This window comes from Topomyia yanbarensis, chromosome 3, assembly GCF_030247195.1.
Source record: "Topomyia yanbarensis strain Yona2022 chromosome 3, ASM3024719v1, whole genome shotgun sequence".
Classification (NCBI taxonomy): domain Eukaryota; kingdom Metazoa; phylum Arthropoda; class Insecta; order Diptera; family Culicidae; genus Topomyia; species Topomyia yanbarensis.
Window position 1 is genome coordinate 221,465,973 of NC_080672.1, and position 13,044 is coordinate 221,479,016.

The 13,044-nt window shown below is 39.8% G+C and overlaps 1 protein-coding gene across 1 annotated transcript in view; it reads right to left on the reverse strand.

The window, feature by feature from the left end:
• Positions 1-2,910: 2,910 nt before the first annotated feature.
• The window catches only part of LOC131690659 (tRNA N6-adenosine threonylcarbamoyltransferase, mitochondrial-like), a 228,370-nt gene continuing 218,236 nt past the window's right edge, over positions 2,911-13,044 (reverse strand). The window contains exon 3 of the mRNA XM_058976591.1: positions 2,911-3,054. Within this exon, the coding sequence (XP_058832574.1) occupies positions 2,952-3,054 (103 nt within the window). The 3' untranslated portion in view covers positions 2,911-2,951. The remainder of the gene's footprint in view (positions 3,055-13,044) is intronic.

A 13,044-nucleotide genomic window follows, 5' to 3' on the forward strand; every position in this document is an offset into this window, starting at 1 on the left:
CCTATAGAAAAGTATGCTATCGATGCATAAATAAAATTCTGCGTGTATAGCTCCATGCAGCGTGCTAGCTATCACCGTGCTAGCGAGTGCTCTCACTAATCGGTGCTCGTGCTACTTGCTAGCTCTAGCTCATCTAAAACCAGCACAAGCTCTAGCTAAATGAATTTAGCTGTTACACATTAAGAGCCAGTGCACAGGAATAGGACACAGAGCAGCACCGTTCTTGTGCATACCTGGTTATAATACATTAATTCGTTAGTCCTTTTAAAATGAGTGTATTTCTAGCTAAGCACTTTTCAATCAGTTGGCGCTTTTGAAATCAGGCACTTTTATAATCAATTAAGTTCTTTTGTAATCAGTTAGGCCCTTTAATAATCAGTTTTGTCATAAAAATCCGGAAATCGTTATCAAAATTCTTCATAATCAAATGTTGCGTTATGTACGAGTTCGGGTAGATATTTGTTAATGGAAAACATGAAAATTCAATATGTTACATTTTGCAGTTAGGTTCATTTCAAATGTTTGGCAAGAACTTGGTACAGCTAAATCAAATTACTATATTTAAATTCAGAATCGAAACAAGTATGACCCAAAAAAGCTCCTGCGCCTTTCAGCTGGTCGAAAGTACTATTGCGATCCGATCTTTTCAATTTCGTCCGATTTCTCAACGTCTAGTAGCGGAATCTTTTTTCTGGAAGTGTTTTTCTATTGAGCTGCTGTAGTCAGAATCAAGTGGTGGAACTTACCCCTGGACAAAACGTTCGTTATAATCAGTAGCTTCTCTAGTCCGGCACGGAATCGATCCAGAACGGCCAACCGTTGCTCCACCGTTACATCACCGAACAGCACCGTTACCGACTGACAATCCTGCGACATCTTGCCGGACCAACCGACTGTTTTGCGTGCCTGTTTCGATCGATTGACGATGCCGAAAATAAGTTTACTTGGAGCTTATAACTGTTCTATACATCATATGACAGAAAATGATCGCTTGTCTGACGGTAATCACACCGTGGCACTTGACGTAGTACTGTTTGAGTCCGATTCGAGTGATTCTTGTTTCCGCGCCAGCCGAATGACGATCAGATAGGTTACGATGTACTCGGCGAACTCCATCACCTCCCACTCGTACGTGGCCGAGAAGAACATCATCAGGCAGGACGACGACAGCTGCTTCTGTATCCGGATGCACTGATCCTGGTTGCCCTGGGTAACGATCATAACGCCCGCTTCGTCCAGTACAAAAACGGCAATCTCTTAAGGTCGAACGCCTGAAACTTTATTCCCCAGTCTATCAGCTTACCGGGTGTTTCGATAATGATATGATTAGTCTGCTTCACCTCTTTGACGATATTCTCACCGCGAACGGTGTAACGAAGTTTGATTTCCAGACAATCCTTTGTCATTTGGCAGCTACTTTCTACTTCTGAGTTGCTAGTTCATGCGTGGCGGAAAGGCAAATCACCTGCGGATAGTTTTTTAACAGATCGAATCGACTGAGCATTGCCAGCACTAAAGCAGCTATTTTTCCTGTTCCCGATTGACTTGGCGATCATGTTCTGTGGCAGATCGGCCAATAGAGTAGGTAAAGCCGTATCGTGAATCTAGGAAGGGGCGTTGGAACCCATAGCATAGACTCCCTGAAGCAGTTCCTGCTTTTGTGCAAAGCTTCGAAAGTGTTTACCGAGTATAGTGGGGAAGAAGCATTCTTTCGCTTCACCTCCAGATCCAGCTTTGATTCTACCAGACCTTTGCGAATAATTTTCAGTAGTGAAATTGCATCCGCCAGGCTAAAAGATTAATCATAGGTAATACTAATATTAGCTAAATATTTCAGAGGAAAATTTAAAATAGGACGAAAGTAACATTGAGATTCTCTTTGGGTTCTTTTTTAATTAGTCGGTCGTTTCAATATTTAGTATTCAACTCTTTGCCTAATATTCTAGTAAAAACCATTTGCTTTCGATATGTACTGGAAAATTAGTGTAAAGTGTTATAGTGACGTCATAATAATCGAAAGAGAAAGTAAATAGAGAATAAAATCAATGTTATTTATGTCCTAATCAGAATTTCTCCAGATTTCGACTTACTTAAATGCCTCTGCATCTATCTTGGAGGAAGCTATTTCTCCATTTTCGCTTGCTAAAGTCAGAATTTTCGCAGCTATCGAACTCAAAACTGCAGATGCAGCCGATTCTCGCTGGCTCGACTGCCGATAAACTAGACATTAATACATTTTACATTCTCTGGACTGTCAGCCGCCTATTTGCATTGAAAAGAAAAATTTAAGTCCCATGGAACAATGATCGCTCCAAAAATAAGTTAGGTGATTGACAAAAAAAACACTTACCGCGTACAGAAATTTACTGACCATCCGCTTTTTTGACCCAGTTATCGGCAGCACTTACCATCGTTTCGACCGGGTATCAAAATTCAATAGCTACAATGTATGGGAAAACGTCCTGAATCGATACGGGTACTGTCCCTCCGGGGGTTCATTCCTTGCAATTTGCTGAAATTTTTCTCAGAACGACCTTGCGGAAAAAACATTGCCTTCTTTTGTTTGTTTTCCAAACGAGTCACAGCGATTGGACACGTTCGTGTAGAGGATACGACGTTTCCATCAGAGTGTATGTAAGCACTCAGGTTTCCATTATGTTTGTTCTGTAAATTGACAAGGACATCTAGATATGCAAAAGAATGTTTGCAGGAGGGAAGTTACTACCCAGTTAAACTCATTCCGGAACCGGTTCGGATTTCTGATTGGAGTCAGTATGGATTCCAAATCATATGCAACAACCGATTCCGACTCAATCGGTTTCTCGGTTGTTGCATTTGATTTGGAATCCATACTGACTCGATTCAGGATTCCGAATCAAATTCCGAATGGTTTGACCGGGTAATAAACACTTACCGAAAGAGAAAGTCCTTTACCAGCATCTTGATGTTGTTTACTGTTGCCCCATTATTACTGCGTTCTGCTGCTGACCATGGTGACCTTGGTATTCTGTTGCTGGTGTTCGATGATGTGTGTCCGCATGGTTGCTGCTCGATCTGAAAAATCATTAAAAAAAATGTTCCCGTGAATGAGTGAACGCGATTTTTTTTAAAAAGAATAAAGTATTATTTACATTACAAATTACAATGCACTGAACACGGTACTGACTTCTTCAGCTGCATAATTACACGCTGTATCGACTGAATACGGGTTGTTTGTTTGGGAGTTCTGTAAATAATTATTACATATCGAAAAATGATTTCGAATCAGAAATTAAACAATTCAAATAATATTTTAAAACTCACCCGAATATTGCACCACAAAAGCAAATTCTATAAAAACAAGTTTTGACAGCTTGCGATGAAAAAATACGAAAAATGTACAAGTCTTGTTTTTTTGTATTCTTTTATCGCAATCTGTCAAAATTTCGCGAGTCTCCGAGCGGAATAATACCACTGTCCATTATTTCGCAAGGAAAAAGCTTGCCGTGATGACAGCGCATAGAAAGCAGCGCTATCTCGTGGAAGTAATATGAAACTTATCGTTTGTCGAACCGTGTCTCGACTAACTGAAAATTTCGTTATCGTTTTCGCGAGATCTGCGTACCGCTTACGAAATGGAAACGAAACATTTTTTCGCGAGCATTTCGCGACGTTTTTTATGTATAGGTTTTGTATAGGAAATTTCATTTCGCAAGAGGTGCATACTTAGCTAAATGGAGTAAAAATACGGGGAAACAATGCAAGATAGCTATTCAGAATATGGGGTTAAGTGAGCAGCTTGCACTATTTTTGATTTTTTCAATAGTTAGAGGTACCAAATCATCGCGGCAATCGGCAGTAACGAATTGGGGATAAAAAAGGAAGCATCCTATCTTATAAAATTTTTTGACGAGAAAGGTCTATTGCCTTAAATTCAAAGCTTTAAATTTGAATGAACTAAAGTAGACAGTTCGAGTCATTGTAATAAACGACGGATTTTATTGAAATTTTGGGTTGAGAATCCTGTTTGTCTTTATCAACATTAAAAGAAAGATGATTGAAAAAGAAAAAAAGCTCTTCGAGTTTTGGATCCATGTTTGTTATCTTTTGGGGTAGATCCATTTCATCAGAATTTATAGATCCAGATTTTTGCCTGTCCTTAAATTTTATTTCTAAATCGAGCACACTTCACATAATCTTAGAAAAAAGAATAAAACCATGTTTCATAATTTCCTTCAAGAAGAAATGCCGGAGTCGTTACTCTTTGTGCACGGACCACAACAGAAAACGAACAAAAAAATATTAGGCTGGACCATACATTCAAGTAATACGTCTGTTTATAGAAGATATCCCTCATAATATGGGATACGAGCAAAGACAACATATCAAGAAGACAGAGTTACAAGTTCAGTTCAGAATCTGGAGACATTAACCGCAACACGTCTTTCGGGTAAAGGTGATACTTTCTATAACTAGGGGAATTGTGGGAAAAACTGACACTGTGGGTAAAACCGACACCCCACAACATTTCCTAGAAATCAAATTTTTATTCATTTCATAATGATACATTATTATTAGTACGTTTATTTAGAGCATTTGAAGAAAAATTGGATTTACGTTAGTACGCCGAATGTAATAAAAATAAACAAAACATACGACAGCAGCGTTCATACTCGTCTGGATGTTAAATTTCGTTGGTAGATTTTAAGGTTTTAACCGAACAAAAGCTTTTCAAATCACCACATTTTTCAGTACCTATTATTATCGGCCTGTCCTATGATCAACTTGGTGCAAATTGGATTTACGTTAGTACGCCGAATGTAATAAAAATAAACAAAACATACGACAGCAGCGTTCATACTCGTCTGGATGTTAAATTTCGTTGGTAGATTTTAAGGTTTTAACCGAACAAAAGCTTTTCCAATCACCACATTTTTCAGTACCTATTATTATCGGCCTGTCCTATGATCAACTAGGTGCATTGAAGACGAGTTTGAGAAATTCATTATTTTTATCGCTTTTATAAAAAAAAATGTGCGCTGTTGGGGTAAAACCGACACCCTATGGTTAGGGTAAAACCGACACGCTGTTAAGATGGTTGTGTATATTTGCGATTCATTTCGAAATACTGGGGATCTTTGTGACACTTCAATTAGCCTATTAGAACACTATAGTATCAACAGAAATGCACAGAAATACTTTTATTGTGTTTATTTCTTGTAAGTCTCTTTAAAAATCAAAAATTGGAATTTTTGCTTATCTGATTCTATCGAAGCTGTAGCTATTTCTGCAAAAAGCTCATCAAACCGAATTTCTAGTGTTCTCTTCGTTTGTCATAGACGAACTTTATCACAATGAGACAGTGATCTTATGTATACCCCAATAGATCGTTGATGATCAGAGTCCGAAAAATCAAATCTGAAAAAGATAGTTTTACTAAGAAGTGTGTGTGTGTGTCACTTATAAGTGAATGAATCCAATTAGCAGAAGGTAGAACGCTTGCAAATCTTCTCTTACGAAATAATATGAAACTGGAGGTTGCAACGATGTGCGCAAGGATTATTTGGAAATACTCATCAATAAATAATCCTATAGCATAAAATACTCTTATTTATAGTACTACGATTTCCAACTTTCTTCCCCTCACTACATGATGAAGCAATAAAAAGCACATATTTGCATCATACATACTCACACTTTATTATTCACGCATACATCTCATGTTTAATAAAGATAAAGATTTTAATAAAGTGGAGAGAAAATAAATTAAAGGGTGTCGATCTTACCCCTATAGGGTGTCGGTTTTACCCGCAGTGCCTACAAAAAGTCACTTTGTTTTCCAAGTTTTACAACCAATAATTTTTAATGAAATTAATTTTTTGAAATGCTGAAAAAATTAAGTCTTGTTAAGAATTTTCTTAAGAAGAATTCTGCATAAAAACTATATTTTTTTTTGGTTTGGTGGCAACTTAGAAAAATTGTTAAGCTTAAGGTGTCGATTTTAACCATAATTCCCCTACTTTTCATTCCATAGCACGCGGGTTTGCGGATCCCACAAATAGTCCTTTTCAGCATTCCACCAATGGTCCTTTTCAAGACCCCACATACAAGAGTTAATTTGATGGTTCCCTTTAAATGGTTCTTTTTAGGACCCCAAATATAGAAAATTTCAGAGTTAATGTTAATTAAACCACCGAATATATAAAGATACATGTGTCAAACTTTCTTCGTTTACGAATATTTTGATTTATGACCAGTTATTTCCTATAGTGCTTGCAAACATTTAATTTGATAGCAGGCATTTAAAGATAGATTTAAGGTTTTGTATGTGAGCATCATTAATTTAAAAAAATCATGTGTTGCATCAGATGTTCCCATTTCGGGGGTTTTAATAAAACTTTTTTAAAACTTGAATTTGTCACACTACAGGTTATCGATTTTAATTTAAAAATTCAACAATTATCTCTAGTGAAGAATAGCATGCCTGCGTGTAGTTCTGAAACAGTTGATGGCATTAAGGGTTTTAATTTGGCCACGGATAATATTGTTTGCTCATAAAACTGGCTGCATTTTTAATGTCATCGTGGTCGTGTCTTGTACACAACCCTTAATTTTTTCGCTGCAGCCTTCTTGTCACCAGCCGGTTTCTTATCCTCGACCGTCATCTTAAACGATCCGGAAACGCCAGTATTCGTGGTGTTTTTCCTTTCCGGCAACCGTATTAAAATTCTTCCTGCCAGCCTGGCGATGTAACACACATGTAGTTGACCTGGCGATGCTGCTGCTGCTTTACTGCTTCTGCTGCTACCGCCGGAATCGGGAACATGCGAACAAATGCCGAAAAATTCAAACAAACATTATATCTTATAATCGTTGCATGGTTTAACGTCGCAAAAAAGGCGTGGCTAACTATGAAATGAAATACTAACATACGCGAGTTGAATAGTACTGGCCAATGGTGGGACAGATAATAATTGATTTCGGAAAATAAATTTTTCTTTATTCATGTAAGTTATACATACTTATAAATCTTATAGAAGATTCCTGATTATTTTTCTGACTGATTGGTTCAAATATTGTGTATTTTGGTTAAGTACAATGAAAATTACAAACTTTCAAAATGCGACCTTTGGTTTTTTTCCGAAATTTTGAAATGGGGCTTCTATTTTGAAACGTTAGTCGTAGTCACAATAATAGTTGGCGAAAGAAAAGGTTTGCAAATTTAATTCTTTCGAGTGTAATGATAGCGCTGATAAGGGCTAATTTGTTTGCCGAAGAAAATATTCTACGGGTGGGAGATTTTTGTTCCAATTGCTTCTGCTTTCTAACAAATTAATCCACGGAGATGCATCCTAATAATCACCTTCTATCCCGGTGTTGACATACAGTCTGTGGACATCTGACAAGTGGACAATTCTTTCTGATCCAGATTTGCAGCACGGTGCATGAAATTAGCGGGAACCAATCAGGAACGAGCTTCAGTCAGATGATTTGAAATCGGGTTTTTCGCGCGTGTGTGTGTGTAAGTGTGTGTGCTATCTTACATCCAACAGAAATGAAAATGATGGCCTCTGCTAGTAGCACGTATCGACACAAACTGATTCATCCACCAGTCGTGTACAGCCCACAAATATTTCTCGGTATTGTACAGCCATCCGTTCGCGCCTAGCAATTTAATACGAATGTTGATAGAAACAAGTCTGTAGCGGACCTATATTAAAAACTTTTCATCATTTAGTTGTTCGGTTGGTGCACCATATTGACGGCTCTGGCCGAGATGAGCTGAAAATTTTCACCATTTTCGGTAGTTTTTGAAAGATTTTTTAAAACACAGTATTTTCGGTATTAATGCATGTTATACATACTCCAAATTTTAATACTACATTGCTGAATATATTTTCGATACAATTGCTTTAAACCTCAAATCATTCTATTAAGTATGATGGAAGTTATTAACGTTCAAAATCTGACGCGACTGCCACAGCCGATATTTTGAAACGGGACCCCATATTGAAACGTTAGAAGTATTCTACTTCAAAAGAAAAAGTAAATTCAAAAAGATTAAAATTAAAGAAAATCATGATACATTTGTAATCGATTCTAATAATCGAAGTAAATTTGAGAAAAAAAATCCATAATATATTTTTGTGTTTCTCTTATTTTCAGATTCGCAGTATGTGTAATTATACTAATAATCGAAGCAAGGATGCAGATACATGACTTAAATCGAAATCCTTTGGTAATAATACCTTTAGGAAAAGTGAAAATTATATTAGGATGTGTAAGAATTATTCAACCCATTAATTTTTTTGAAATGGAAACAACAATTATCAAATTTGAAAAAAATCATTGAAAACAATGTTTATAATCATCAATTGTATATATTATTACAAAAAAAAATACTTGCTATTGGCTCATACACATTATAAATTGGTTCCTCAAACACACCGCCAAAAAAGAGATAGGCCAGCTTTGGAAAAGCACTGAAATGGGTAGCTGGAACTCCTGATGCAGAAGATCTGAAAACAATCAACAACACAATGAATCATCGAAAGTAACAATCAACAAGTAATAATCAACCAGACGATTAATTCCAGAAAGCAGCATTTAAATAAAATGGCGTATTCGTTCGTTCACGAACAAGTTTGAAGATGGAATGAAAATTGCTGACAGCAATCTCAGTTCGGTTGCTTCGATGTGTGATGTGGATAGCAACGCATCTACAACGCAGCAGACGCTTTGAAGGCGCGCCAACTCTAGCTCCGCTACGCCATCATTCGCTGCACTACGCCAACGCCAGCTTCACTACTACAACACCAGCTACGCTACATTCTAGAAAAGTTGGGAACATACACAGTGAGACACAATTGATGTTGATAGGTTCCTGTCAAAAACTACCACCATCACAGATTTCCAGAATGTTCGATTCCAATCAATATAAATATGGTAGCACCTGCGTGTGAAAAATTCATTCGTGTTTTAACCATTGTATCGCGCACCTCAAATTAAAGAATTAAATTAGAAAATTTTCCTTCCTGAGTTCTTCATCCCGAAAGAGTCCCGCCTTTACAAATGGTCGAGGTGCGACCATTTTTTGGTCCTTCGAGCCAGATTTGAGGTCGATCAGCCGATCGAAGCCTGCTGCACAACTGGAGAGCAGAGGTTCCAACCTGTTCGAGTCGGATTTGCTAAATCCGTAGCCTACATCTGTTGCATCCGCAACATTCGACAACCGATTGTCGCCGACGGCCGGCTTCCCTTCCAGTGAATCAACCAAGTGTTCAAGTGCGTTGAAATCAAAAATAGTTCCACAAATCAGTGAGTGAAAATGTCGCTTCTACACACTCCGCTGCTTGCGAAGGCTTTGGAAGCCCATCAAAAGAAACAAGAAAACGAAGAAAAAGAACTGGTAGTAGACAATCAAAGTAGTGAATTTGACAGTGATGATAACGATGAAGAAAATGAAAGTGATCCATTAAGTTTACTGGTTTACAAGCAGGGGCAAGTGAAAGCGAAATTGACCCGCATTCGAAGTGCACTGCGTGGGGATCGTAGCCACCTGACGCTACCACGTTTAAAGGTGATGCAACAAAGTTTACAGACGTATTACGACGAGTATTCAAGGTACCACAACGAGATTCTCGATAACGTAAACAAAAAAGGTAGGAAAGTGCAAGAAATTAAATATCAGGAGTTTGAGGATCTCTTCATGGAGACATTAGTAACCATTCAAACACTTGAGAGCTCTTTGTGCACTCCTCCACCACTTGTACCGTCATTCTCGTTCGTCGGTAGTTCTGATCGAGTAATTATACAACAGCAATCCTTGAAGGCTCCTCTTCCTGTTTTCGACGGTCGTTACGAAAATTGGCCCAAGTTCAAGTCCATGTTCTTGGACCTTATGAAACATTCCACCGATTCAGATGCAATGAAACTGTATCATTTAGAAAAATCGCTTGTTGGATCTGCTGTTGGTGTAATAGACATCAAAACCATCAACGATAACAATTACCAGAGAGCGTGGAAATTACTCGAAGACCGGTTTGAGAATAAGAGAAGCATCATCGACACGCATATTCGAGGACTCTTCAAACTTAAGAAAATGACAAAGGAGTCCCACATTGAGATGCGTGAGTTGATCGAGGAGTGCACTCGACATGTAGACAATCTCGAGTTTATGGAGCAAAAGTTGGAAGGCGTTTCAGAGTTGATGGTTGTTACACAACTTTCAGAAGCATTGGATGCAGATTCTAGAAAGCTTTGGGAAGCCACTTTGGAATACAGCGAGCTTCCTACGTATAAGATTGAGTATACCATTGAGTTCCTTAAAAAGCGATGCCAGATTCTCGAAAGGTGCGAATCATCCGACACACCAGCTCCATCGCAACAAAAATCCAAATCTGCCATCAAACCAGTGTTTGGGAAAAGCTTAGCAAAGGTGCATGCAGCAACAACCCAGCCAGACAACGATAGTTTTTCGTGCCACCTTTATAATAAAATGCATCCAACCTTTAAATGCGAAGAATTTCGAGCATTGAATATATCTGACCGTCTTAAGAAGGTGAAGGAGTTAAGGGTTTGTTTAAATTGCCTTCACAAAGGTCACCGAATCGCAGAGTGCAAATCCAAGAAGAATTGCATGATTTGCAAGTCAAGGCATAACACATTGCTTCATCATGAAGATAAGTCTGATCAGCTGCAAAGCAATGGTACGAGAAGGCAGAAAGAAGAGGTTTCTGAAGAGAAAAGGTCTTCAGAGTCTCAACCATCGAGGACGTTGCCTGTTCCAAATGAACCCATATTAAAGGAGTCAACTATTTTGTAACCTGGCGGGGTCGTTACTCCCAGCACTTATGAGACCCCCCTCTACACTTCTCAGGGAAGGCTTGCGATCGCGAACTATTGCCAAGAAAACACTTGTTTGACCTTCAAGTAAAAACCCACTATATTTCCGGATATCGATGTCACTTTTTTTTTCTTCTGTTGGTTGAGCACTTTTCCCACTTTCTTAAGCTACTCCTACCTCGGGTGCCGATGGTGGCACTACACCTGCTGTGGTGTGGTGTTCACAGTTTCCGTCGTAGCTCGCGGGGCGGCCACGGAATCAACGCTGGTTATTAACGGCGTCTCGTTGCCTGCAGAAGGACCTTGGTAACCCTGCTGTGCTGGCCTGAATGTGGTAACGTATCCAGGCAGCTTTTAGGAGGCCGATAGGAATAGCGTCGGCCTTGACTCCGCGATGGCGGTCGCAACTATATCGCGCTTTTATGTTGGTCGACGGGTCGGGAAACTCCGGCGGTCTAGCACGCTCTGGAGGTTTCCTAGGGTAAAACCGAAGGGTCCTGTTGGAACAGTTGGGGTAGGACTTTAAATATTGCAGTGGGTACGGTCGGGTTGGTATGGGAAGTTCTACTTGGAAGGGCCATTACCTGGTTGTCTTCTCCTTATTCGCTTCCTCTTTCGTCACTTAAATGCAATCACAAAACTTTATCTTCTACTTAAACTTTTCGTACCGCTTTGCTAGGTGGTTACCAGGCTAATGGCATATTTAGCCCTGGTCGTTCACCTCGAACCTCGACCGTTGACCCCTCAGTCGTCCACATATTCCGCCCCATTCTGTCCTTATAGTTGTGTGGTTATCGCCACCCTCCATGGCCGCCCACTTCCTTCGATATGCGCTACCAGTGGTGGGTGATGGAAACTGCTGCATGTGATGGATGGCTGCGTGCTATGTGGGTGTTGGGTGGGCTGCTTACCGTTAGATCTTACATTTATTTTCTTGACACTCACTATACGCATATTCGAGGACTCTCCAAACTTAAGAAAATGACAAAGGAGTCCCACATTGAGATGCGTGAGTTGATCGAGGAGTGCACTCGACATGTAGACAATCTCGAGTTTATGGAGCAAAAGTTGGAAGGCGTTTCAGAGTTGATGGTTGTTACACAACTTTCAGAAGCATTGGATGCAGATTCTAGAAAGCTTTGGGAAGCCACTTTGGAATACAGCGAGCTTCCTACGTATAAGATTGAGTATACCATTGAGTTCCTTAAAAAGCGATGCCAGATTCTCGAAAGGTGCGAATCATCCGACACACCAGCTCCATCGCAACAAAAATCCAAATCTGCCATCAAACCAGTGTTTAGGAAAAGCTTAGCAAAGGTGCATGCAGCAACAACCCAGCCAGACAACGATAGTTTTTCGTGCCACCTTTATAATAAAATGCATCCAACCTTTAAATGCGAAGAATTTCGAGCATTGAATATATCTGACCGTCTTAAGAAGGTGAAGGAGTTAAGGGTTTGTTTTAATTGCCTTCACAAAGGTCACCGAATCGCAGAGTGCAAATCCAAGAAGAATTGCATGATTTGCAAGTCAAGGCATAACACATTGCTTCATCATGAAGATAAGTCTGATCAGCTGCAAAGCAATGGTACGAGAAGGCAGAAAGAAGAGGTTTCTGAAGAGAAAAGGTCTTCAGAGTCTCAACCATCGAGGACGTTGCCTGTTCCAAATGAACCCATATTAAAGGAGTCAACTATTTTGTAACCTGGCGGGGTCGTTACCTCCAGCACTTATGAGACCCCCTCTACACTTCTCAGGGAAGGCTTGCGATCGCGAACTATTGCCAAGAAAACACTTGTTTGACCTTCAAGTAAAAACCCACTATTTTTCCGGATATCGATGTCACTTTTTTTTCTTCTGTTGGTTGAGCACTTTTCCCACTTTCTTAAGCTACTCCTACCTCGGGTGCCGATGGTGGCACTACACCTGCTGTTGTTTCGGGGCCCCTTCTGCTACTGCTGCTTCGCCGTCGTGCTCAGTGGTGTTCACAGTTTCCGTCCTAGCTCGCGGGGCGGCCACGGAATCTACGCTGGTTATTAACGGCGTCTCGTTGCCTGCAGAAGGACCTTGGTAACTCTGCTGTGCTGGCCTGAATGTGGTAACGTATCCAGGCAGCTTTTAGGAGGCCGATAGGAATAGCGTCGGCCTTGACTCCGCGATGGCGGTCGCAACTATATCGCGCTTTTATGTTGGTCGACGGGTCGGGAAACTCCGGCGGTC